The sequence below is a fragment of the Salarias fasciatus genome, unplaced genomic scaffold, assembly GCF_902148845.1.
Source record: "Salarias fasciatus unplaced genomic scaffold, fSalaFa1.1, whole genome shotgun sequence".
Taxonomy (NCBI): Eukaryota; Metazoa; Chordata; class Actinopteri; order Blenniiformes; family Blenniidae; genus Salarias; species Salarias fasciatus.
In genome coordinates, this window is record NW_021941376.1 from 889,859 (window position 1) to 917,453 (window position 27,595).

A 27,595-nucleotide genomic window follows, 5' to 3' on the forward strand; every position below is an offset into this window, starting at 1 on the left:
TGTGTCTGCCTCTTTGACACCACTTGGAAGCTGGTTCATAAAAATGGTGCCTGATAGCTAAAGGCTCTTCCACCTAGTGTCCATTTAGAGACTCTAGGAGTCACCAGTAACCCTGCATTTTGAGAGCGGAGTGCTCTGATTGGTTGATAAGGCGTTAAAGCATCTTGGAGATAGGTTGGAGCCATCCCATTTAGGATTTTGTAAGTGAGGAGAAGGATTTTAAATCTAACTCTAAACTCGACAGGAAGCCAGTGAAGAGATTTTAGAACGGGAGTAATGTGTTCACGTCTTCTAGTTCCAGTTAATAATCTGGCGGCCGCATTTTGAACCAACTGAAAGTTTTTTAATGCACTTTTTGGGCAGGCTGCGAGAAGGGAGTTGCAGTAGTCCAGTCTAGTAGAAACAAATGCATGGATGAGTTTTTCTGCATCGCTTCTAGGTAGAATGTTTCTTATTTTAGCTATGTTGCTTAAGTGGAAATATGCTGTTTTACAAGCCAGGTTGATGTGTGCTTTAAATGAGATATCCTGATCAAATAAGACCCCGAGGTTCCTGACAGTAGAGGAGGAGGATACACTGACGTTATCTAAGGTGATAATCTGTTCAGATAGACACTCTCTCAGTTTATGGGGGCCTAGTATAATGACCTCTGTTTTGCCAGGATTCAGACGGAGATAGTTCGTAGTCATCCAGGTTTTAATTTCTCTGATACAGTCACTGAGTCTGTCTATTTGATTAGTTTGATCAGGTTTCATAGATAAATACAGTTGTGTGTCATCTGCATAGCAATGAAAATTGATATTGTGACTTCTAATTATGTTCCCTAAAGGAAGCATATATAACAGAAATAAAATTGGCCCGAGCACGGACCCTTGAGGAACCCCATAACTGACCTGGGAGCACGGTGAGGGCTGTTGGTTAACGTGAACAAATTGGTACCTATTAGATAAATAGGATTTGAACCAGCAGAGGGCTTTTCCTCTGATGCCGACCTCACATTCTAACCTCTGCAGGAGAATATTGTGGTCGATTGTATCAAAAGCTGCACTGAGGTCTAAGAGAACCAGGACTGAGACTAGACCTGCGTCAGCCGCCAATAGCAAGTCATTAGTGACTTTAACTAACGCAGTCTCAGTGCTGTGATAAGCTCTATATCCTGACTGACATTTCTCAAATAAACTATTGTCCTGTAGGTGGCGGCAAAGCTCTTTAACCACGACTTTTTCCAGGACTTTTGAAATAAAAGGCAGATTTGATATCGGTCTGTAGTTAGCTAGAATATCAGGATCAAGATCAGGTTTTTTCAGCAGTGGTTTGATTACTGCGAATTTAAATGACTGTGGCACATAGCCATTTTCTAGAGAGGTATTTATTATAGTTATGATCGTATTTAAAATAACTGGAAGAATATCTTTGAAAAGCTTAGTTGGAATTGGATCTAGGAGACAGGTTGAAGTTTTAGAAGACATTACAATCGAAGTAATCTCAGCCCCATCTACTGATGAGAAACTATCTAGTATTTCAGGTATTTCAGGTGGAGGCAGTGGCTGGATTCCCTGAGCTTGATCTGAGGAAAGCGCTTCACTGATTTTACCTCTAATGGTTATGATTTTATCATTAAAGAATTTAAGAAAGTCATGGCAGTTTAAAGATTCTGGGATTACTGGTTCCACTACAGTATGACTGTTTGTCAGTCTGGCTACAGTGTTGAACAGAAACCGAGGGTTATTTTTGTTTATTTCTATTAAACAAGAGTAATATAATGTCTTGGCTTTAAAAAGAGTTTGTTTATAGCTTAGCAAGCTACATTTCCAGGCCTTCAGAGATTGTTCTGATTTAGATTTACGCCACAGTCTTTCTAATTGCCGAGTTTTTTGTTTGAGAACACGGGTTTCAGAATTAAACCATGGAGCAACGCGCCTGGGTCGATTGGTTTTCAGCTGCAACGGGGCCACTACGTCAAGGGCAGATTTTAGTGAGTGCATAGCACTGTCAACAAACTGATCACTATTATCACCACTGGCCAATAAGCTCATTTCTGTGAGTTCACAAGATAATGCAGCAAATGCAGGCTGGATCAATTCTTTGTACCGAGCCACAGATTTTTCAGATAATGTCCGTATCAGCTGAATTTGATCTTTTTGAGCAGAGTAGTCTTCAATCAAAACCTGAAAAGTAATTAAAAATGGTCTGAGAGTATGGGGTTCTGAGGGAGAACATTTAGGTCCCTGACCTCTATCCCATATGTTAAGACCAGATCCAGGGTGTGCTTGTGACTATGAGTGGATTCATCAACATTATGAGAGAAACCGATACTATCTAATACTGCAATAAACACATTACTCAAACTGTCACCAGAATCATCCACATGGATGTTAAAGTCACCTATGATAAGAATCTTGTTATGAGTCAATACTGTATTGCTTAAAAACTCTGAGAACTCAGTTAAAAAGTCAGAGTAAGAGTTACAGAAGACTGTTGAGCCATGGAACTGTGCAGAGAGCTCCTCCACTGTCGGTAACGGGTACTTATCTGGGACCACAGCTTTGTTCACCTGCCTGAGATCAACGCAGGGGCGCAGACCGCCCGTCTTCTTCTTAGCCACCACCAGGTTGGAGATCCAGGGCGACACGTCGATCCGCTCGATGATGCCAGCATCCAGCAGTTTCTGCAGCTCGGCGGTGACATCATCACGCAGGGTGAGGGGTCGCCAGCGCAGAGGCTGGATGACAGGGCGTGTAGCCGGGTCGATGAGCGGCTGGTGGTTGAAGGCGGTGAGGCAACCAAGCCTGATGAAAAGCGACGGCCAGCGCTGCTGCCACGGTGTCGTTACAGTCAGGATGGTGGCACCTCGGTTGTCAGTGATGGAGAACCCCAGGGCACAGAAGAGATCAAACCCCAGGAGGTTGGCGCCGTGGCGGGACACCTGGAATGTGAAGGCTGGGAGGACTCTCGAACCATAACTCACAGAAAAGGTGGCGGTGCCGATCATGTTGATTTTAGAATGACCGTACCCAGACAGTTCATCTGCTCCTGCTTTAATGGTGTTTTTTGGGAAGAGCTGGCGGACTGTGGACTCACTGAGGAGGGACCTGGAGGCAGCTGTGTCCAGGAGCAGGGGTAAATACCCCCCATCCAGCTCCACGGTGCACCAGGTGAACGGCTTGGAGGCTGAGCCCACGGTGTGGATGGTGGTCGGGCTGGACGGGCGATGAGCGGCGAGCTGAGGTCTTGTAGCTGCGGGGACTGAGCGGCACACTCTGGCAAAGTGATTGGGTTTCCTACAGCGTTGACACCTCTGTCCTATGGCTGGACAGACCGGTGAGACGTTGAGCCGCAGTTCCCGCAGGATCGGCGCGCCGAGGGGCCCCGGTAACCCGCGACGTTAACCTCCAGCTCGTCAGGGGGGTAAGTGGGGTCGGGAAGCTGACCCCCGGGGTCACGGTCTGTGCGAGTGAAGCCCAGTGTGATGAAGTTGGGTTCGCACACATTAGCCGTGATGCTAACTGCGCCGCCGACTCCAACTGAAACGCCATCTCACCGCCTTGGACAAAGACAGATCATCCGGTGCCATAAGCAGTCTCTCACGTAGCTTCGGATCAGATGTATCTCCGCCAGCTGATCGCGAATGAACTCATCTTCCAGATGATCGAATTTGCAGAGGCTAGCCAAACACCGGAGATCCGTGACGTACTGGTGTACCGGCTCACCTGGTCTCTGTCTGCGCTGCCGGAAAGCGATCCTCCGGACGATCACGCTCTGTGGAGCCGCGAAATGTCCTGCCAGTAAAGCCACACAGTCTTGTACTTCTTAGCCGGTCCGAGTGTGCGGAAGATGCGCTGTCCCTCGGTTCCCAGGCTGTGAATTAGCAGCACCTGTAGCCGCGCTTCGCTAGCGTCGGCTAGCCCGGCGGCGGCAATAAAAGTCTGAAAGGACTCGTACCATCGGGCCCAGGGGATCGGCGGCTCGCCCGGCAGAGCGAGGAACTGAGGAAGAGGTGGAAGTGGAAGCTCCATCCTCGTCGCCAATATTATATCCCAAAAGATGGTCCAGACAACGGCGTGACTTCAAATGAATGAGGCTTTATTCTGGCATACATTTCCCATGATCCCATGGCGTGAACAGCGCCTGCAAATACCTGACGCGTGCTGACGTCACCACCATGTGACCGACACCACACAGAGGTCAGCCATCTTTGTCTGGGAATCTGGCTCATTACATTGTATTAATGAGACATGAACTGTTTAACAAGAATCAGAATCAGAATAGCATTTATTGTCATCATACAAAAGTACAACGAAACTGGAGAGCTTCTCCTTCAGTGCAAATATAATAAATTAAAAAAGAGCATCAATAATACATAAAAAGTAGCAGCAGCCGCAGTGGCAGGCATAAATGTCACAGCACCAGGGACCAGGTCGTTGTAAACCCGGGTTCAGGATGGTGACGGCTCTGGGAAGAAGCTGTTCTTCAGTCTGTTTTAGTGTTAGTGCTCCTGTAGCGCCTGCCAGAGGGCAGCAGGGCAAACAGCTGGCCCCGGGGGGGGGGGGGGGGACCTGTCCTGATGATGTTACGAGCTCTGCTGAGGACCCGGGGGGAGGAGACGTCCATCAGGGAGGGGAGAGGGCAGCCTGGACTGTCCTCTGAAGCCTCCTTCTGTCCCGGACCGGGTGGGGAGGCAGCCGGTCAGCAGGCTCTGGATGGACCAGCGGTAGAAGGCCAGCAGCAGCTCCCGGTCCAGCCTGGTCCTCTGAGGACTCTCAGGAAGTGGAGGCGCTGCTGGGCCTTCTTGATGACCTCTGTGACGCTGGCCGTCCAGGAGAGGTCATTGGAGATCTGGACTCCCAGGAACCTGAATGTGTGGACCCTTTCCACATATTCGCCGTTGATGTAGAGGGGGGGCGGGTCGCTCCTGTTCCTCCTGAAGTCCACCATGATCTCCTTGGTTTTTTTGTGTGTTCAGTACCAGGTTGTTGTCAAGGTCAAGGTTTATTTATAAAGCACATTAAAATACAGTAAACACTGCCCGGAGTGCTGTACATAATAAAAAACCACTAAAATAAAAACGAACAATAAAAAGTACATTTCAGAAATTAAGGTGCGAAGAATGCCTAGCTCAGCTCGTGGTGAAAGCCAGTGCAAATAAATGAGTTTTTAAAAGCGATTTAAAACACTCAATGGTTGGAGCTGAACGAATGCTCAGTGGGAGCTTGTTCCAAAGTTTAGGTGCAGCAACTGCAAAAGCTCTGTCACCTCTGGTTTTTAGTCTTGAACGAGGGCAAGCTAACAACAGCTGGTCACATGACCGCAGAGCTCTCACAGGAGCGTACAAACACAGAACTTCTGACAAATATTCAGGAGCCAGTCCATTCAAACATTTAAACACATACAATAAAATCTTAAAATGACCTCTAGAAGACACAGGGAGCCAATGAAGTGATTTCAGCACAGGAGTGATGTGATCAAAGCGCCTTTTCCCTGTCAGGAGGCGAGCAGCCGCGTTCTGGACCAGCTGTAAGCGACGAATGGAAGAAGCGTCTAGACCATAGTACAATGAGTTACAATCGTCTAGACGTGTCGTGATTAGTGTGTGAAATAGTTTTTCCAGCTGCTCTGAGGGTATGTAAGATTTTACTTTTGCAATCAGACGCAGCTGAAAGAAACTTGCTTTAACCACCGAACTGATTTGGTTGTCTAAGTTAAAAGAGCTGTCAATCATGACACCAAGATTTTTCACACAAGAGCTATGAGGAATGTCCAATGTGACTGTGGGGTCAGGTTTTCCAAACACGATTACCTCGGTTTTATTCTCATTTAGGTTCAGAAAATTGGATTTCAGCCAAACTTTAACTTCATTTATACAATTTTGTAAGGACTGGAGCGAGGCTTTGGACGTCAGTGGTATGTATATCTGAATATCATCCGCAAAGCAATGAAAGGAAACCTGATATTTCCTGAAAATTGAGCCAAGAGGCAACATATATAAAGAAAACAGAGTTGGGCCTAATATGGAGCCCTGGGGCACTCCACATGTAAGGCATGCTTTGGATGATAAAAAGGATCCAATATTCACAGAAAAATGTCTCCCGGAAAGATATGACTTGAACCATTTTAACGCAGTGTCTTTGATGCCAACTAAAGAATCTCGACGTGATAATAAAATCTCATGATCCACAGTATCAAATGCTGCAGTGAGATCTAAAAGCATCAAAACAGCAGGGTGACCAATTGTTAAAAGTAAATCATTAAAAAATTTTAACAGTGCAGTTTCAGTGCTGTGACAAGATTTAAAACCAGATTGAAATTTCTCAGCTATGTTGTTTAGATCCAAGTGACTCTGAAGTTGGGACAAGACAACTTTTTCTAGAACTTTTGATAGAAAAGGCAGCTTAGAAATTGGCCTATAGTTTGAAAGCTCTGCAGGATCCAAGCCGTGCTTTTTTAAAAGGGGCTGAACAACAGCATGCTTGAAAGCCTCAGGAACACAGCCTGAGTTCAGTGAAGTGTTGATCAACATCAAGATGTACGTACCAATGGAATCAACAACAGATTTTAAAAGTTTTGATGGGAGGCTATCAAAAAGACACGCCGAAGCTTTTAGGCTTTGGACCACTTTGATAATTTCAGGCAAGGAAACTGGCTCAAAATGACTGAAATTCACAAGGTCACTGCAGCACCCAACAGTAACGGCAACAGAACCAGTAAACATACATTGAGACCGGATGCTGACAATCTTTTCAGTAAAGAATGAGCAGAACTTTTCGCACAACATAGTGCTTGGAACAATCCCATTTGTCACAGCAGGGTTAACAAGCCGCTTTAAAACATCAAACAGCACTTGAGGCCTGTGTAAATTGTTTGATACAATATTACACATGAATTCCGATTTAGCCGCTTTCACAGCTCGCTGGTATTCTGCAAGACAATTTCTCAGTATTTCCAGAGAGATGTGAAGCTTGTCTTTTTTCCACTTCCTCTCAGCCTAACGGCATTTGCGTCGGAGTGACCGAGTGTTGTTGTTTAGCCAGGGTTCCCCAGCGGTATTTTGGTGACTGGCTTTAAAAGGCGCAACAGAGTCAAGAATATTAGTGCAGGTGGCATCAAACAGGCTGATGAGTTCATCAAGTGAGCAATTAATATTCAAAAGTTCATCCTCTTTGGCAACAAAGGCAGCAGAAAAGCGCTCTGCTGTTGACAAGTTTACAGAGCGTCTTTGAATCACAGGTCTGTTTTGTTTGGCATGAAAACATGGACCTGCAGCCCCGCTTTTGCTTCCTCTCCCGACGCCGCCTGCGTCTCCTCCCAGACCCGACAACAATCCACGGAGCACCCGGTGGTCTCGCCAGTTCGTCAGGGATGTTGTGTCGGTGGTGAAAGTCCTTGCAAACTACCAGTTTGTGTCGGTGGCCGATGTCCAAAAGATCCTGGCGGGTGTAGCGGTGTAACGCCAACGTATACGTGGACAGAGTCCACAAACAAATACACAGTACACAAACAGGCACTGAAAGACAGACCCGTGAGCCGCTGCGTCTGTGCGCGCCGCCATACTGCGCGACCCCTGATCGTCGCTGTATGCAAGCTATAACTCGCTCAAATTTCAACCGATTTTCAACCGTTTGGTTTGTAATAAACATCAAATCTCTGTTAATGACATGACAGATGTTTGATGAGCATGGCGTGTCCTAAATATATATAATAAATATATATCATGTCCTGAATATTCATAATATTCTTCATATTAGGCTCCATGTTCAAATCCTGACACTGAGATATATTTATAGCTCTTATGAATAATTCAGACAAGCCATACATGTCCCTATTTTTGGTTTTGTATGAAAATATTTTAAGACGTGGCAGGGCTGCAGTGGAGGCTGAAGATAAACTATTTACCCACCTGTACCTTCAGAAATACTTAAATTTCATGAACCTCATTATATTGAGTATATTATATTAGATTTATTAATATATAACATTAAACAGTAACCTTCCTCATTATTAAATCTATTGTGAATGTATAATGTCCCCCATAGATTATTTCAACATGAAATCGTGCACCAGAAAGCACATTGTTAAAATATATTGAATCAGGCTTTGTAAAAATGTATAAAGGAGCTCAGAAAGTCTCAAGTCAAGTAATGGAATTACAGTCCCAGTGTAATTAAGTAAACGAGTAAAAGGCAACTGAGTGAATCTCTTGATCAGTTTTTATATAACAGAGTCACAGCAGCAGCTGCCTTTTAGTGCTTTAAGATGTTCCACTGACACATTTCAGTAAAATCAGAGTTTAAATGCTGCACAGATCTCCAGCCTCACCTTGATCCACAGAAACTCTACAGCTTTCCCGTACTAAGATGGCCGCCCTCTGCGGACGTCGTGGAGTCTGCCGTGAGGCGTCTAGCGTTCCATTAGATATCTATGGTGGATAGTGTTTCCTGTGCTGAGTAGCTCCTCCCACATTTTGTTGAGCCAGTGCCACGTAGAGAAGCCTTGGCCCTCTGTGGTCCCATTTCCAGTTCAAAGCCAGAGGCCTCTGGTGAAACACAGGTGTGCTTCGCTTCGTGGAGTAGTAAGTACAGGTAACAGCTGCAAAATGAATTGGAATAAGAGTCAAAGTGTGCTCTCTATACTTTCATATGTAAGAAAAGTACTGATATATTTTAAATATGCACTGTAACAAAGTATTTGCACTTTTCGCCACTGACTGTAAGTAGCTTGCACAATATTTCTTGAAATTTTGAGCTCTGCTGAATGGAATGTTTGATTTGTGTGTCCTAGCGTCTGGGCTGCGACAACATGCTGGAGTCAGTCCAGCAGGACGACCCCTGTCTGCAGTGTGGGGGCAATGGGCAATCCTGCTACCGCGTCAAGAACTCCTTCGCTGTACGCGACCTGACGACTGGTAGGCAGTGGAACCCAGAGAACACCCGGACACCAGTGGGACAGATCTGTGCCAGTGGCATCTTTACAAATGTTTTAGCTTTTGTTTAATGCTAAAATGAAAAACAGCTTCTTCTGCAGCTTCATCATCACAAGAAAGGTCTTTAATTTGAACTATCCCTGCAGGCTACAACCAGATGTTCATCATCCCTGTTGGAGCCACCACCATCAGCATCAGGGAGACTGTGGCCACACGGAACTACCTTGGTGAGCTTTGATTTGTAGCGAGTGCCACAAAAATCCCCACATGCTAGTCTGACGACAGGACTACACTGGAGCGCGTCAGTCTGAGGTGCAAGAGTCGTGGTGGTCGGCCTTCTTAGGCTGTTTTCTACCATGACACTCTGAGGTGTTTTACAGTCTGAGGCGTGGACCTCACGACTCTCACAACTCACTCGTTAACTCTAAACTCATTCTGTGTTACATTTTGGATGAAACTCAGACTTTCTGTGTTTTCAAACTAAAAGATGTTGTGGGAGACAATGAACTGTATTTGTTGATGGGTGCCAGTCACAAATGTTGACTTTGAAACTAACGTTCAGTACGTTACCAGAAACATTCCTCTCTGCTTCAGTCATGGCCACGTAAACCAGTGACGTCTGGATCTGTTCCAGTACGTTTTTTTTCAGTAATTTTGTCTCATTTTACAATTGTAAAGTTTTGTTTTCATTGGGCTCTAACAGTTTTCAAGTGAATTGATGATGTGGTCAGAGTAATTTCTTCTAAATGATCACAGCACTCTCATGCTTCTGTCACAAATCACAGCCTGAGTTTGTTGAACTATACCTGACAAAACCAGTGCTTCTCTGTATGACTCTCTGTCTGAATGACTTTATGTAAGCTATCAAGAACCTTCGTGGGGAGTACTACCTCAATGGCCACTGGGTGATTGAGTTTTCCAGAGCGACGCCTGTTGCTGGCACTGTGCTGTACTACCAGCGAGGTGCAGAGGGGGACAACGTCCCTGAAAGCATCATCGGCCGAGGTCCCACGACCGAGCCACTGGTGGTTGAGGTGAGATCCTGTAACACTGACATTCCTCTGGGTCAGTCTGTGATGATCTTTGTTTAGCAGCTTAGACTCAGAACAAAACCCATGATTACGTCTCATTTTTATTTTATTACACTTGTTTATTTGTTCTTTCAGGACCATCTATGAAATGAATGAATGAAATTTGTTTCTAAAGTGTAAAATTAGCTAAACATCACACTTCTTCCAGGACGGAAGGCATTGCTTTCCAGATAAGATGCCAGTTATGCAATCATGTCACATTCTGAGACGAGACTGAGTCGACGTGTTGTTCAGTTGAGGTCGTTTTAAAGTCTCCTCATCATGTGACTTTTCAAAACACTCCAGGCAGTGCCATGCTGTCAGCTGAAATGCCGGATCACACTGGAGATGCTTTTCATGTTTACTGATCAATGCATCTGTAGGGTGGAACAGACATGTAGCAAGAGAGTATTTGCACAACTATTTAATCACATTTTCCACAATCGTCTTAAAGGGGACATATTGCGCTATTTGTCGGTCACGTCATTTCGGTCTCAGAAGCCCAAAAACATAGAATTTAAGTTTGTCCGCCCCAAATTCCTCCTTTCTTTGGAGTTTCAGGGTCTAAAAAGTGGCTCTGAGGAGCCCCCTCTGACCAGGCTGGTTCTGAGCCTGCTTCTGGTGTGGCCACGCCCACTCTCTCTCTCTCTCTCTCTCACACACACACACACACACACACACACACACACACACACACACACACGCACGGTAGAGGCACAGTCAGGGGGAGGAGTTAAACCACTTATTTCAGGATAAGCGGACCAAACTCGACCGTTTCAGCAGGCACTTTCACAAAACGTGGTGCAAGACAGGCAGGAAACAGACAGTTTTCAAATTTGAACGTCATAATGAGGCTACAGCAACACATGCTACTATAAGACACTCTTCACAAAGTGGGAAAAGCAGAATATGTCCCCTTTAAAAGATAAGTACGGTTTACACAGCTTTCACGTTGTTTATAGAATGAAGTAGAACAATATCCTCTCCTAGAAGGCTTTTCCGATCCGAACAGAGCTTCGTGAGAAATTTAAATCCAAAATGGAGCGGCAGACATCCATATAGGTCTGGCAGACGGGGCATCGGGAACACCGCTCCTAAAACGACTTTAATCGTCCAAAACCTCATTAGTTTCTCAACAGATATGTCATATATGCAGATATATGTTCGGTAAGAAGAGCACACGTGTCTAGATGTCTGTCTCTCGATGTCTGTCTCTCGATGTCTGTCTCTCGATGTCTGTGTCTAGATGTCTGTCTCTCGATGTCTGTCTCTCGATGTCTGTGTCTAGATGTCTGTCTCTCGATGTCTGTCTCTCGATGTCTGTGTCTAGATGTCTGTCTCTCGATGTCTGTCTCTCGATGTCTGTGTCTCGATGTCTGTCTCTCGATGTCTGTCTCTCGATGTCTGTCTCTCGATGTCTGTGTCTAGATGTCTGTCTCTCGATGTCTGTCTCTCGATGTCTGTCTCTCGATGTCTGTGTCTCGATGTCTGTCTCTCGATGTCTGTGTCTCGATGTCTGTCTCTCGATGTCTGTGTCTAGATGTCTTTCTCTCGATGTCTGTGTCTAGATGTCTGTCTCTCGATGTCTGTGTCTAGATGTCTGTCTCTCGATGTCTGTGTCTAGATGTCTGTCTCTCAATGTCTGTCTCTCGATGTCTGTGTCTAGATGTCTGTCTCTCAATGTCTGTCTGTCGATGTCTGTCTCTCGATGTCTGTCTCTCAATGTCTGTCTGTCGATGTCTGTGTCTAGATGTCTATGTCCAGGTAAGCCAGAGCTACGGAGGCGGCGTTGTTGTGTGTTTGCCAGCTGATGCTAACGCATGTGTCTGATACCTGACATCGTCACGCTGCCAAACGCCTCTGGACTTCATTCGAACTCATTGCAAGATACATGTTGTTGTGGTTTTGCTGACCTGAACTAAAGCTTTGTTTACGGCGCCGCGCCATGCGCAGTACGGCTCTTTGCTTCAGGGGCTACCGGAGGCTACACAACAACTTTCTTCTTCCAGTTTAGTGCAAAATGGACGAATATCTGTCGTGGAGGAGTGGCGTGAGCAGACCATGATGAAATATTATTGAAATTAATAAGTTTTTAGACAATTAAAGCCGTTTTAGGAGCGGCGTTACCGATGCCCCGTCTGCTAGACCTATACGGATGTCCGCCGCTCCATTCTGGATCTAAATTTCTCACGAAGCTCTGTTCAGATCAGAAAAGCCTTCTGGGTGAGGATATTGTTGTACTTCGTTCTATAAAAAGCGTGAAAGGTGTTTAAACCGTACTTATCCTTTAAAGTCTTAGTCATTAGTTGAGTAAAAACAGGAAGTAGAGAAGCTACCAAAGACTTTCTGGATCAAGTTGTGTCATGGCTCATCAGCGCTTGACAACCTTGATTCTCAATTATGGGAATAAAACAGTTTGCTCTTCTCCCATCAGCTCATCAGCCAGGAGCCTAACCAGGGGGTGGAGTACGAATTTTACCTTCCTAACGGACGATCCAGAGAAGGGTACTACTGGAGCTTCGGGTCCTGGTCTGCTTGCAGTAGGGAATGTGGATCAGGTGAGACTGCAGACTTGATACAGAAGCACTCTGTGTGACCTCTCTGCTCCTGGTTTCAGTCAGTTCAGCGCCGTCTCCTCCTTTATCAGGCTACCAGTCCCGCTTAGTCTTCTGCACCATTGACAACGAGGCCTATCCCGATTACCTCTGTGCGTCTCTGCCGAGGCCACAGGCCAACCGTACATGTAACCCCCACCCATGCCCCCAGGTCCGCAGGTGAGCCACACTCAGATCACATCTGATATTAAGATACGTCTTCCAAGAATTCCCCAGCAGCTGCTTTGTTCTAATGAATAAATTTCAAAGGTTCTGTTAATGGTGTGTTCAACTGTCTGAAAGGATGGCGTACCTGTATCCACCACAGCTGTGGAGATCCTCAGAGGTGTTCAGGTAACCCAGGATCTGTGTCTGTAGTGGACTTTTAGGAGACTGTGGGGAGAGCTAGACCATGATACTCATGCTTTCACTGAGGCTGTGGAGGTTGGGCCAGAGCTGAACAAGGAAGTGGAGTAAGTCCAGTGTGTCACCTTCATATTGGTGTGTACCAACCGCTGTAAAAGCATCCCAACTTGGAGAGAATTTAGATGAGCTTTCACACCAACACCTGCAAAAACGCTTATCTTCAGCTCATCGCAGAAGATGTGAAAGAGGACGATGGAATCATGGTCTCTCCCCTGCAGTGGTTTGACTGTAGCATGTGATGATAGTGCGACGCCTGTTCCTCCATGTAGTTTAGAACCACAGTGTGGGGCAACTCTTCAGCTCAGGAATCTCTTCTCAGCCACTTTTCAGGCCTCATTTGTCTCAGACACATTTCATGGAGATTGGATGTCCGAGTTTTCCTGCCTTTAGCTGGATAGGCTGAGACAAGAGCCCCGAGCTGCCCCCCTTCTGCCCTGCTGCTGCCCCCTTCTGCCCCGCTGCTGCCCTGCTGCTGCCCCCTTCTGCCCCGCTGCTGCCCTGCTGCTGCCCCCTTCTGCCCCACTGCTGCCCTGCTGCTGCCCCCTTCTGTCCCGCTGCTGCCCTGCTGCTGCCCCCTTCTGCCCCCTTCTGTCCCGCTGCTGCCCTGCTGCCCCCTTCTGTCCCGCTGCTGCCCTGCTGCCCCCTTCTGCCCCGCTGCTGCCCTGCTGCTGCCCCCTTCTGTCCCGCTGCTGCCCTGCTGCTGCCCTGCTGCTGCCCCCTTCTGCCCCCTTCTGTCCCGCTGCTTACAGTTTTTTTTTGATTGCTAAAACACAAAAAGCAAGAATTTGGCACAATTTTCACAATTGCACCCATTCTGTCCTGTAAATGTGAAGGACTGTAACAGTCAGCTGTACTTATTCATGTGGAAGTTCTTTCACCCTGACACTGTTCCTCTCAGATGGGAGTCTGTACAGTCGCTTCATGGTCATGTTGTGCTTTACCAAGATGCGTCCGACGGCGGAAACACTTCTTCGATCTGTGTTGTTGAATACGTGCCGATCTGCAGGAATGTGTTGCTGTAGCTGGTGGAGACACACTGCATCGTTTGCTCTGACTGGTTCACTATGGACAGGTCCTGCTGTTGGGTGGACAGGCGCTGGCGCCCCCCCAGGAGGTCTTCTAGCCATTCTGGAGAAAAATGTAACAACAAATAGTTACTGTTTGCTTCTTTTTTACAGTACTGTGTATACTGTCCTGAACTGTATTTACCATCCACAGTACTGAAACACCTCCACACGTTGTCACCGCATGTTTCACAAAGCAACCACTTTAGTTTGAAAGAGAGCGTTAGCCACCCTGCAGTGCAGCACATGTGACACGGTAACGTGATACGGTACAGTACTGTAAATACTCTAGATACAGTCTGAGTAGAGTAGAGAGTAGAAGACATACCTGTTGTCCAGTCGGAATGTTCTGATTATGGATGAAAGTGTGAAACGGCTCAGATCAGGCTGGACTCTCTGCCAGCTTCCCTCACAGTCAGACCATGTCTAGGACCTGGTCCACCAACGCTGCTCTCATGTCATTGGAAGTAATGTCCCTCGCTCGGCCTCTTCGACCACGTCCTGCTCTCTCTCTCTGTCCTCCTCTTCCTCTGCCTCTCGCTCTCCCTGCCTCCATGCTTGCAAAGTTCTCCAAATGGCTTAACTGAGGCCTTTTTGTAGCGGCTGATTGGTGTTCAGTTTTGCAAGTCAGTGTTTTCAGGCACACGCCTCAGTGTTTTCAGTTAGGAGATGTGAGTTGTATTTGGAATAGATGTGTTTTCCCAGTGGTACCTTGAGATTTCATTTTGAGCTAAGTGTCTTACATATGGCATAGTGTGTAGTGCGCAGGAGCAAGTGTGTTACAGAATTGCAACTAAAGTGCAAAGCAGCGCTTTGTTTAGGGTGTGGTTACACTTTGTTTAAGGTACAGGAACAACAACTTCAAGTTATGTTACTTTGGTTTAAGCATGAGTCTACAGTGTTCAAGCAATGGGTACAAACTGTAAATATGAATGTGAGCATATTTGGGTTTTTGAACGTGTTTCCATGGCTGTGCGCCATGTAATGTATTATTCCGTCAATATTCCAGTTAAGAAGGGGTTATTGCCTGCATGTAAATGTACTCAGTATCGTTCAACACATGGACGAGAAATCTCGCGGCATTTTTCACAAGATCCCGTCCCATCCCTAGTGTTTGTGCACCTGCTGACAAATCATAAGTATGACGAGAGAGCTGCAAATCAGAGATTTAATGCTTTTACACTGCAAACAGATTTTCTTGGTCAGTTCAGTGAGTAGGATGGTCTTTTACATATTTTGAGTTTGCTTAATCGTCACGTTTAACTTTGTTTTTCCTCATTTTTTTGTCAACTTTTGACTTCAGTTACAGGGACATCTCAACAAATCCAAAATACAAGTTAAAAGTACATTTTTTTCCCAGTCAGGTCTAATTATTTTCAATGTATTGTGCAGTAACTGAACTGATTTAATTCTTTCGTTTCATTCTTGATGATTGAGCTTAAAATATGTGAAAATCAAATGTACTGTGATTTGCAGGCATGTTTTTTTCATGCTGTTGTCGGTTGTGGTTTTTTGCACGTCTCGCCTCTCAGCTGGAAAACTGGGGCGTGGAACCCCTGCTCGGTCACCTGTGGTGGCGGCTCTCAAGTGCGCAGCGTGCAGTGCATCTCCCATGATGCCTCGGGACCCCGCGTGGTGGAGGACGCCGTTTGTGCTGCGTACGCCGAAGCCCCCCCCCCGCTGCAGACCTGCAACATGCACGCCTGTGCAGAGTACCACGTGACCGCCTGGAGCGCCGTGAGTCCACAGACTCCTCATCCACTCTGCTCGCAGCTGGAAATCAACACATACTAATGCTCACTTTTTGGAGTCAAGTTATGCTTCATGTTTCTAGTTAAATATGAATTTTTTCAGTCGGACAAGTGTAAACATACTTAAAGCTCGTGTCCGGAGTTTTGAAAGAGAGGTTTTTTCCACCCTCCCTCTGCTTTCATGAGCGACCAAGTCACGCCCCTTTAATTGTGCACGCTATTATCCGTCGGGTGAAAATGAGAGCCTCCAGTCCTGCAGCATCCTCCATGTTGAGCTGTTTACGGTGGATGTTCAGCAGACGGTGGATATATCTGCTGCAGAGCTAACTCTCCTCTGCTGGGCGAGCGACGTGCTCTCTGGCTGCTCCACGTTGATTGACAGCGCGACAAGGCGGAAGCTCGAAATCTATTGGCTGAAGCTGACCGGCGCTTTTTCGGATAACACTGGGGTCTATGAGACGAAGGCGGGGCTCATAAATAAATGTTTATATTGCTTTATGCTGATATTATATTATAGTATGGAACCAGACTGACACACTGAAGCTCTGTTGAAAAATGATTCATACATTGGAAACGAACGGAAACTCCGGACACCAGCTTTAAAGGGCAACTTCGGTTTTTTGACATCTGGACCTTATTTCTAGGTGTGTGCATGCTCATATACTCAATCAGACAAACATTGTGCATCTCGGAGTCCTTCAGAAACTATTTAGATCCAACCCATTCAGCCGCACTTAGCGCGGGCCACAGCAAGGCGGCTTCAGCGCGGGACATCATCTCTGCAAAGTCGCTCATTTCAGCTATATTTTTTCATCCATCGCCAGTGTTATCATAAAGTCAGCTCGTCTACCGTCTTCAGGTGGGTCAGCTCAGCTGACGAGCTGACAGTTTTCACTAACTTAAACACAATTAGCTCGGATGGGAACGTCGCGGAGCTCCTCTCCCCAGCAGAGAGGCACTTTGGCTGGGCCTCAGCTGTCACGTCGCGCGGGCGTCTGACTTCCAGGGCCGAGTTGGTCCGAGTCGGGGCCGAAGTGGGTAAACGGCCCGGAGCTTGCTCCACGGAGTCTCCGGAGGTCTCCAGGCCGGCCTGGCTGCGCCGCGCCGGACCGTGCACGGGGACCCGCCGCGTTCCGCCTGGATGTCTCTCCTCACCGAGGGTCTCCAGAGGTCTCCAAGCTGGCCTGGGCGCACAGTGCGCCCAGGCCAGCTTGGAGACCTCCGGGTCCTCCCGGCGAGGGGAGAGACCCAGCAGGCCGGCCTGGAGACCTCCGGAGACTCCGTGGAGCATGCTCCGGGCCGTTTACCCACTTCGGCCCCGACTCGGACCAAATCGGCCCACCTGAAGACGGTAGACGAGCTGACTTTATGATAACACTGGCGATGGATGAAAAAATATAGCTGAAATGAGCGACTTTGCAGAGATGATGTCCCGCGCTGAAGCCGCCTTGCCGTGGCCCGCGCTAAGTGCGGCTGAATCGGTTGGATCTAAATAGCTTCTGAAGGACTCCGTGCTGCACAATTTTTGTCTGAGTGAGTATATGAGCATGCACACACCTAGAAATAAGGTCCAGATGTCAAAAAAACCGAAGTTGCTCTTTAAGTCCAGAAATCCTTTATCAATGGTTTTTATCCATGTTCATACCTTCTGACCTGTATTTTTTGTAGCTGTTGTGAAAAAAACAGGTTGGTTTTATATTATTTAAGAAAGGTGGCTTGGATTGATGTAACCCTTTAGTTACTACCTTAAAGAATATTTTGAGGTTGTACTTGACTGCAACAACCTATGTGAAACTAGCCCACTGGTAGAAGTACACTGACTTTTAATGATTATTATGACTAACTACATGTATTTCCTCATTTTATAACATTTTTGACCTGAATGAAATGAGTCAGTATGTTTGCAGTATTTGAAACTGTTTCCGTGTCTCATCGCTTAAAAGCTATGTACTGTGGAAAACTATCTAATTTAGTTGAGGCTATTTAGACACAGTTATGTGAATTCTTTAAGACGTTAATGTATCACAGTTCCGTTTTTCATTATATCTTAACTATGTAGTGAGGAAATGTGCAGTGAGTTGACCTGTGACCTGTTGTTCCCGTTGTGGTCTGTGTGTTTGCAGTGCTCGGTGACCTGTGGCCCCGGAGAACAGAGCAGAGACGTGACCTGCACGGGTTCAGGTGGGAGGATGCTGGAGGAGGCGTCCTGCGGCGGCCTGCTCCGGCCCGCCGCTGTCCAGCCCTGTACGATGGGCGCCTGCTCCAGACAGATCAGCTGGCATGTTGGAGAGTGGGGGCTGGTGAGTGGGGTGCACTAGACACATGTGCCATAGCTGTTGTCATGAAGGCAGCATGCATGCAGAAATGACACTACAGCACATAGTCAGGTTAACGCAGTAAACAGCCTTACGGTGTGTTTCCACCGGATGCTAGGGGTGGGACGACACACAAATTCCACGAGACGAGATTGAGTCCACGAGATCGAGACGAGACGAGACCGGGGGGGGGTTGGTGCTGAGCTGTGGGGAGCAGCGCGGTACTCACATGCAGCGTCGGAGCACGGAGTGTCGGGTCGGGGCGCCCCTTGTCCGGCCACGGCGCCCTCCGCTGTACACTGCGCCCTAGGCGGTCGCCTAGTTCGCCTATTCACATTCAAACCGCGGCGCACAAACGACGCCATGACTGCATTTGCACTTCATGCCACTGGGTGTGCTGTTTGCATGTTCAACCTTATTTTACACAGACACCACAGAGGAAGAAGGGCTGCAGCCGCTGCAGGCTCTCTCTGCTTGTTGTTAGAGTGTGAGCCGGCAAGACGTGGTAAAATGTTCGTTGATGCAATGCACCGTTTTTTCAATAAAAGAGAAGAACTGAATCATCGTTTCCGCACCTTTTCTGGTAACACTTCCTTTTACAGTACGTAATTACCATGTATTAACATGGTAATTAAACGGAAGCATGTATTCAAGAAATTTCTCTGCAGACTGAATTGGAACACCCCTTCGAAAATCGCGTGCGTCATCAGTAGTCACCGCTGCTGATGCGGCAGATGCGATAATTGTTTGCCGAAGAAGAATGTTTTTCTTACATTTTAATACTTATTAATTGACAAAATACTTACATTTATGAACTTCTTTCGTTGCGGACGCTGCCATGTTGCCGATCTTGGAAGGCTTTCTGTGAAATCTGTGGCGGCTGTTGTGGCGCTTGTTTTGACCGCCTACACCGTCAGTGGTGGGCGGGGTTAATTCACTTCCGCGCTCGTTTCCCACCCACGCATTCCAGGCGGGCGGTGTTGAAGAAACCAGTTTATTGAAAATAATCGTCTATCTGTTGTGTCTGGAATGCGCCTGGAATGTGCGGGTGTGGAATCGATCGCTCCCGCCAATGCAGAAGTGAATTTACCCCGCCCGCAAGTCATGGTCTGGGCTGACAGAACAAGCGCCCCTCGCCATTGGCCGCCACTGGATCATACCCCTCCGTTTGAAGTATGCCTCGGGAGAATCTCCTTTTGGAGGGGGGACTGGCCCTTCTTCTTGGCCCTACCCCTACGTCATAATGACGACTGGGACACTCCTACCCTCCACGTGAACGCGCAAAACAAGGGGGAGGGCCAAGGGGGAGGGCTCAGGGGGGAAATGAGATTCAGCCTTTGTGTGGCGGTTAGTCTCTCCTTTGAGCCACTTGTTGATCAAGGCCTCCAGCTGTTGGACGACACTATTAGCTGGTTTTCATTTTCCAGAAGCACAGTCCAGGACATAATCTGATCAGCATCAGACCTTCATCACAATTCCCAATCTGCCGTCTTGCACATCTTCGGTGGACAGGACTTCCAGACACATGCCCCCCCCCCCCCCCCCCCCCCCCAACTTCCCCTCACATCAGGGCTCCAAGCACCCTGTCTAATCTGACATTTAGAACCAAGAAGAATGTTTTTTGTTTTTCTCGCAAATCAAGCTATTTATTTTTTTATGCCAACTTAAAACTAATTAAATATTTAATTTCTTCATAGTAGCCAGTTACCAGCCCGCCAGTGCCAAACGGCCAGTTATTCAGTGCTTATCTCTCTTTTCTCTGGCAGTGCTCCAGGAGCTGCAGCTCCGGCTCTCGAGAGCGTCAGGTGATCTGCTCAGACAGCCAGAGGAACCTGCACCCCGTGGAGCAGTGTAATGCTCACCCAAAGCCCTCTGCAGTGGAGCGCTGCAACAATCAGCCGTGCTACAGCCCACAAGGTGAGAAGGACAGCGTCTCAGAAAGGAAGCTTGTCAGCTGATGGCCTTTTATTCTTTTACTCACCGTTCTTATCATTCCCTTCACTTTATCATGATCAGATCCTGTTTACTCAACAATGATTTACCTGAAATCTCAGCTGTCATAGAATTGACCAGTGACTTCTGCTTCTTAAGCGTTTTCAGTTTTGTACCTGATGGAAAAACATTCTGCACCTTTCATAAAAATACCGAGGAACCTACCTTTACACAGTTCTATTGGCAAATTATGTCAAATTGTAGTGAAGCGTCCTCATGGCCTCCAGTTTTAATTATCAAGATATCATTTTATGCAGAGCGCTGCAGCCAGAGCTTCTTCCTCTTTTACCCATCTTGGACAAGAGACGGATCAGTTAAACATTTTTTCATCGTTTAAAATCCACCAGAATGCAGGAAATTGCATCTAAATCCTTAAAAATTTCTCAGAGAAGGATCTCCAAACCCCGTGCCCCCCCCAGCTCTCTCGCATAGCTTCTTTGAATTTGGTGAGAAATGAAATCTTTCACTTGTTTTCACTGTTTATGGACGCTGAAATGTGAACAAAACAATCAACAGGAGCCTGAATGTATGTGCAATGTGTGACAGGTGTTATGTCCTCCAGTTAGCAGACCTGAAAACCTGTACACATTTTGTGTAGCAGGTACGCAGTTTGACATCAAAATACGCTGGTCCGCTCCGCTTCGCTAAACTACGCAAAACGCTGCACACGTCTGTGAGCGCTGTTAGAAATGTGGATGTGCAATAGGCTACTCATGTTGACAACAGGGGGCAGCGGTGGTGCCGTTTCCACCAGTCATCATGGAGTAGCAGAGAATAACCAGTCTGCCGACCCCACCGCGCTGGCCGCTCGGTCCTGTCCTCCACCTCCCTCCACCTCCCTCACCTGTTCCCCGAGCCTCCACCCGCAGCAGCTGGCCGTTAAAGCGATACTTCAACATTTTGGCAAATTGGCCCATTTAGGGCAATTCCCTCGTCATTTAGAACAGCCTACTTACTTTTTTTGTGAGGGCGAGCTTAGGGATGGGTACCGAATGGGGGGGGGGGGGGGGGGGGGGGGGGGGGGGGGGGGGGGGGCTTGTGGCTGCCGGCTGGAATAGACTCCACTGGCCTGGAACACACCGGCCGTTCGGGAAACCTCCCGATGGCCACCCCATAGACATATGGGCCACCCCGCCCCTGTTCGGAGGTGTTCGCGGGAGGAACAAGCCGCTTCTGCAGCTTCTGCTTCTGCGATGGTCGCTCCCGCTGCATGTCACTTCCTAAACAATGCTCTGCGCATGCGCGGCTCGAAACACAGGCGCGCATCGAGGCGGCGACTCGACATGATATGTCATCACGCAAAAGCGGTCCGACGTGGCTTTTGATTGGCATTATGACTGCCCAATTACGAGTTGGAACCATACAATTCTGATCCTCCAGTAAACCTTTGAGTGTTTGTTTACTGTCGAGGGGCCTGGTGCTGCTAATGTGAAACATTTTATACAGTCATTTATTCTGAAAGTTGTTTGTTACTGTACAGGCAGGAGGTGCAAATGTGAAACATTTCATACAGCTATTTATTTTGAGTCTATTTTTATTATGTTATTTATTATTGTTATTTATTTATGTTTTTTACTTTATCCCCACACATTTTTCTCAAGTTCTATGTTGGAGTTATTTCAGTTGATGTTATTGAAGCATAAATGTTGAAAATGCCGAAGTGATTTCAAAAGAAAAAGTAGTTCCCAGTATTTGCTTCAGCGTCGTAACGCTACAGTATTATTTGTTGGTGTTCCACAGTGTAGTGAATGTGTGGATTATAACGTGTCCACCAAAGTGTTTTGGGGTTGTTGGATTGTGTATTTGATGAGTTTGACGAGAGAAGCAACTGTACCATCCACTTCCATTGTGTCCGCCGTGAAGCTCTCCTCAGACCCACCGCTGAATAAACAACAGATCGTCCTCACAAAACAAGTAAGTAGGCTGTTCTAAATGACGAGGGAATTGCCTTAAATGGGCCAATTTGCCAAAATGTTGAAGTATCGCTTTAAAACGGCCTGTTGACATGAGCGTGAGCTGTGTGTGTGTTTAGTTTAGTTTATTGGTTTATTTCACAAGGACAATGTGTGAAAAACAAAGATGCTTCACACCAGATTTAGCCTTGGCTAATTTCCATCTGTAGTCTCTGAGCAGGTAATTATAAATATACAAAGCGCTACATTCGCAGAGCTCTACCATCACACTTGCACATCACTCAATCCCAATCAGTCATACAATTACACCCCAATAAAAAAGACATTCAACATTAAAACAATAAATTACAATCACATTTCAATGGCAACACCACTGGTTCTCAATAAGTTTTGCTCTGATGCTGCAAGAGAAGTTTCTTAAGTCTTTTGACAGTTTTTATTCCGTTGTTCAATCCCTTTATATGAGAAGGCCGATCGTGAGAATGGAGAGTCGCGTGAAGGCAGTCTGCAGTTATTGTGGCTTGTGGACCTAGAAATCCTGGTTGTCACCTCTGAGCAAAGTTGGACCTTTTTTTTCAGTGGTGTGTGTGTGTGTGTGTGTGTGTACATTTCGCCAAGGTCAGCTTTTAAATGCTATCGCTTTTGTTTGGTTCCCATGAACTGTATCTGAAGACAGTTTAATGCCATCCAGGCTGCATTGCTGACCTTTTAAACTTGGCTGTCATCAACACACTAGTGTAATGAGATATCATGTCTTCTAAGGGTGGACCCTGGTTTTAGCAAACCAAGTGAAAAAAGCAGAGGCTCAAAGATTGAGCCTTGTGGAACCCCACAAGATGTGGAGTGGAGGATTCTGAGCCAGCAAGGCCAATGTCTACCAGGTCTACCTGAGCCACAGGAGTGCAGGACCACTGATGCTGCCCAAGTGCTGCAGTTAGGATATTACGATGTTGTGGTCCAGAGTGTGAAATGCAGCAGTCAGGTCCAGCAGAACCAGAATCCTATAGTCACCAGAATCATTTACCGGGAGGATGTGGTCAAAAACCCTGAGTAAAGCTGACTCTGTGCTGTGCAGGGGTTCAAAACTGGACCGGAAAACCCCCAGGGTCCTGTTTGTCCAGGTGGTTCTTCAGCTGCAGAGAGACAACCTTCTTCAGGATTTTAGAAATGAAGAGCAGCTTGGAGATGAGCCTAAAATGATCCAGGACAGCCCGATCCAGGCCAGGTTTCTTCACCAGGGGTTGAACTACTGCGTGTTTAGAATGTACAGGGACGACACCAGAGGACAGACTGCTGGTAGTGGGGACAGGCTGCCCTATGCTGGGAAGATGTCTATGTTGCTACAGCTTTGCATTGAGAAGGTTTCAGTGTCTGCAATATGAGAGTAGTGAAAGAGTTGAAAGATAGTAATGTACAATACTTTTGTTTTTCAGAGGTTTGTTGGAGCCCGGACTTCCGTCCAGCTGACTCCACCCAGTTCTTTTATTCTATACTTGGTATAAAGAACGCCAAAACGACTGACTTCAGATTATTACCATTTATTTAAGTACAGCCAGATGTAATGTTCAGCTGGACCTTTACAGGGTAAGATACGCAGTATTTCGCCCCGAAAGGATCCTGATGGTTGATGAGACAGAGCTTTTATTCCATGTTCTTCTGGGCTGGGCCCCGACAGAGAGGCTGGACTTTGGTCACTATTGGACAATTTGGTGTTGATGTCAGCTGCCAACCAAGAGCTGACATCCTTATCGAGGATGTTTGGAACACTATTGTGTGAGTGTTGATATCTCCAGAACATGTGGGTCTGTAACCTTGGTGTACTTGTCTCAGGAACAAGTATCACAACGGCCTGATGTGCCTGATAGTAGTAGTGCTAGTAGTGCTAATTAAAGTAGATGCCTAACAGGTTAAAATGACAATGAGTAAAAGTGGTCTGTCCGATGTGACGATTGGCTATCGAGCCACAGGCTGCATGGCTGAAAGTAAAGCACATGGCCCGGACAGCTTTGCAGACTTACAGCTTGGATTCATTCATAACGATGCAGTAGATCTACTGCTGGGTAAAGGCAGAGGCCAAGCATTTTTTGGACCAGAGTGATTTTGCCTGGAAATACTATTCAGTCTGTAAAAGCCTACTGAGCAGGCCGCAGGTGCTCACATGTTGTAGTGCTGCACCCACTGTAAGATGAATCAACCTTTATTTTGAGTGCAGCCCCCAAATGAAAAAAGGGTTAGAAAAAACCGTGCTTACCTTTCTCTCATTTGGGGCCGATAGTCAGGCCGAAGTCCAAGCTCTGATGGACAGCAGTGACATGAATGCTTTCTGTGCCCTTTCAGTGGAATTTTGGACTGAAGAGGCTGAATTATAAGCTGTTCTTTCACTTTTTAATGGTTATTCTGTCTGATCTTGGTGCAGTTGTTCCCAGCGTCCAGGACCCACGTGGGCATGATAACTCGCATACTGGCTTCCGGCCATTGTGGAAGATGCTCCAGCAGGTTGGAATTTAATTTCTGTTTCATTTCATTCAGCTTCTCGACCAAATAAGGATGAATGCTCTCAATCTTATGTAAATTGTATTGAAAACGAGTGAATGCGTAAAGTATTCATATAAAAAACATTAATATTTCAAGTGTAATGTATATGAAAATACATGAAAAATAAGTACATGTAAAGCACAAGCTGCAAACTTCCATGAAGATAATATGATGAAGTGAGAAACGGTCTGAAGCCGGTGACTGCAGGTGTGTCTGGCCATTTACTGAGGCCAGACACACCATAGAGTCCATTCAGATTTAGACTTAATTCAGAATGCAGTTTCCAGGTGTTTACATGGTCATTTTAATCAGAATGAAAAGTCCCATGTAAACACAGGGGCAGTTTCAGAGCAGTTAAAACTGGAACATGACCACCTTCCTCCTGGTGCTTTGCAGCAGTGAGTGTTTACTGTAGGTGTGATTGCTCCAGCTACATTCCTGCCCCTCTGCCCGCCCCCCCAATCTGTCCTTGCACTCATTATCCAGGCCTGGCTGACATGCTTTCAGGGCGTCATTGTCATTGTTGACCTGATTAAAATATTTTGGAAGCACTGAAGTGTGCCGATGCTGGCTGTGGTGCTTCTGGAATCTGCCCGCATTTCCAGCCCCATGTGCCTCCACAATGGTCACAATTCCAAATAGGAATATGCTTTATGAATTACTTTCGAAAAGCTGAAAATGCTTTTGCTTTCCATGTGTAAGTTTGTTTTCTTGTATTATTTTTCTTCTGTTGTTTGGTGATCTTGTGACACTTGTGCTGTCTGTCATGACTCTGCAGAGCATGGGGCTTCATTGGAAGCATATCCTTTCAAAATAATTTGTCAGTTTGCAATGTTTGAATTCTCCGTCACCCGGTTCTCTCGCAGCACGCAGGCCAGAGCTGAGGGATCCAGCCCAGACCAACACAGTCCAGGACCCTCACGGCTCCGCCCCGGCTCTCCACTGTAGCCAGTCTCATTATGGCTGCTGCCCAGACGGCCACACTGCAGCAGGAGGGCCCCGAGGGCTGGCTGCCCCATGTTCCAGCTCCCACTGCCGTGCAGCCATCCTGCGTCCAGACCAGGTCTGCAGCCTGCCATCACAGTGGGGTGCCCCAGCTGTGGGACCACAGTCACTGCTGGGGGTTATCCTTAACCAGAACCATTTCCTCAAGTCACCACACTGGTGCCAAGTTTTTTGTTTTATTTCAATTGTCTGAGTTGCACATTTATTTTTTGCCTAAATGTCCAGTCCATTTGGTTTGACTGTCGGCTCATCTTCATTCGGTCTCTTTTGTGCCTAGTTATGGCTGCTGCAGAGATGGATCGACTGCAGCTCAGGGGCCCAGCAGGGAGGGCTGTGAGGAATATGTGGCGCCAGCACCCACTGTAAGCAAAAACCCGACCTTTAGAAGAGCATCATAGTTCAGCTTTGAGCTGATATTACTTTACTGGAAATTTTCTCTGAAGCCAATAGAAGCTTAGTATAAAGAAATAATATGACCAGTAAATGAAAAACAGCAACAGTAGCAGTAAAAGAATATCAGATCTGACATGATTCTTATGAAAAGTCAACAGTGTGATGTGTGTGGCCATGCTGCTCCTCTCTCCCACCTCTATCATGTTTTTCAGTTTGCTGAATCATGTCTCCTCAGGTTGCTCCCTCTCTCCCCACTGAGAATGCTGTGCGGTGCCGGACCACCACCTATGGCTGCTGCTATGACCGCAGCACGCCTGCAGAGGGCCCCAGCGGAGAGGGGTGCCCCAGCCCACCCAACCACAGTGAGAATCTTGTTTTTGCGTTCCTCAGAGGGTTTGGGCTGAGTGTCCACAGCTGCACCGACACTGGAGCGACCTGTAGCCACTGTCGGTGTCCACGGACCAGGTGGCTGTTTGACGTCATGCAGATGTTAAAGGACCTATATCATGCAAAATCCACTTTTTTAAGGTTTTCAGCATGCCACAAAGTTGATTTCCCTTTAAAACCACCCGTAAAATGTTATTTGATTTCATCCACGCATGTCTGAGTAATCTCTTTCAGTCTGCTGCTCTCTACAGCAGCCCCTCCCTTCGGGTAGAAAACAGCTCGTTTGAAACTCTTCAAACCTGAGTACGACACAAAGCTGAACTCCTCCCACCACTCTTCTTTTTGTAACTCCGATTACGGAGATAAACTTTAACCATCGTCTGAAAGCAACAATCAAGTAGGAGCAAGAGTCTGAAGGGTCTGCGCTTGGTGAGCTTCTAACAGGAAAAGACGTTTTCGCGTGTAGAGAAGCTAGAGCTAAAGAGCTAAAGCTAACCCTTAGAGACGCTAACGCATGACGTATTTGTTTTGAAGCTCTGATTGGTTGAAGTTCGCTGTCAGTCAAAGTCCACAGGGGGAGAGGCGGGATTTTCAGTGAAACGGAGCGTTTTCTCTTCCGGGTTTCAGAATTAGCCCCAGAAAATCTTTTATTTCACACAAAATGACTTTTCCTTAGCGCCAAAAAGAAACTCTTACCATGTTAATGCCAATAATGGGGTTTGGATGAGCTAAAAAAACAGGATACAGGTCCTTTAAAGATATCCTGTTCGTTGATATTACACCCAGAAATCTTTGGCAGAAACACTGTCTGAATCACCTCAAATGACATTTCTTTTTTTTTTTTTTTTTTTAACAATGTATTTATTAGTGTTTCTGCAAATACAAATCAAAGAATCATTAACAATAATGGAGCTAGTACATAAACCCACATCCAACCCCCACCCAAATCAAACCCTCTAAGCCAACTCTAACCCTAACAAAACAAATTAAAATAAAACAAAAATAAAACAGAAAATAAATTAGAGAGAAAAAAAGGAAGCAAAGCAGTATATTTCCATAAGTATAATCTAGTGTGTCTACACACCTATTTTCATATATGCGTAGGCAAGCCATAATAATATGGATAACGAATAAATGAGATAAGTGATAATAGTAATAATAGTAATAGTAACACCGGACCGTGAGTGACCCGAGAGAGCCTCAAAGCCTAGCAAGGGTCAACGGTTGGCTGTA

The 27,595-nt window shown here is 46.6% G+C and overlaps 1 protein-coding gene across 1 annotated transcript in view; it reads left to right on the top strand.

Annotated features, from left to right (window-relative positions):
• The window catches only part of paplna (papilin a, proteoglycan-like sulfated glycoprotein), a 174,125-nt gene that overhangs the window by 36,086 nt on the left and 110,444 nt on the right, over nucleotides 1-27,595 (top strand). Inside the window, 14 exon segments of the mRNA XM_030087215.1 lie at nucleotides 8,776-8,899; nucleotides 9,064-9,144; nucleotides 9,779-9,951; nucleotides 12,422-12,545; nucleotides 12,635-12,761; nucleotides 15,604-15,808; nucleotides 17,946-18,122; nucleotides 19,904-20,054; nucleotides 24,459-24,518; nucleotides 24,951-24,992; nucleotides 25,456-25,582; nucleotides 25,584-25,640; nucleotides 25,860-25,944; nucleotides 26,211-26,337. Coding sequence (XP_029943075.1) covers nucleotides 8,776-8,899; nucleotides 9,064-9,144; nucleotides 9,779-9,951; nucleotides 12,422-12,545; nucleotides 12,635-12,761; nucleotides 15,604-15,808; nucleotides 17,946-18,122; nucleotides 19,904-20,054; nucleotides 24,459-24,518; nucleotides 24,951-24,992; nucleotides 25,456-25,582; nucleotides 25,584-25,640; nucleotides 25,860-25,944; nucleotides 26,211-26,337 — 1,660 coding nt within the window.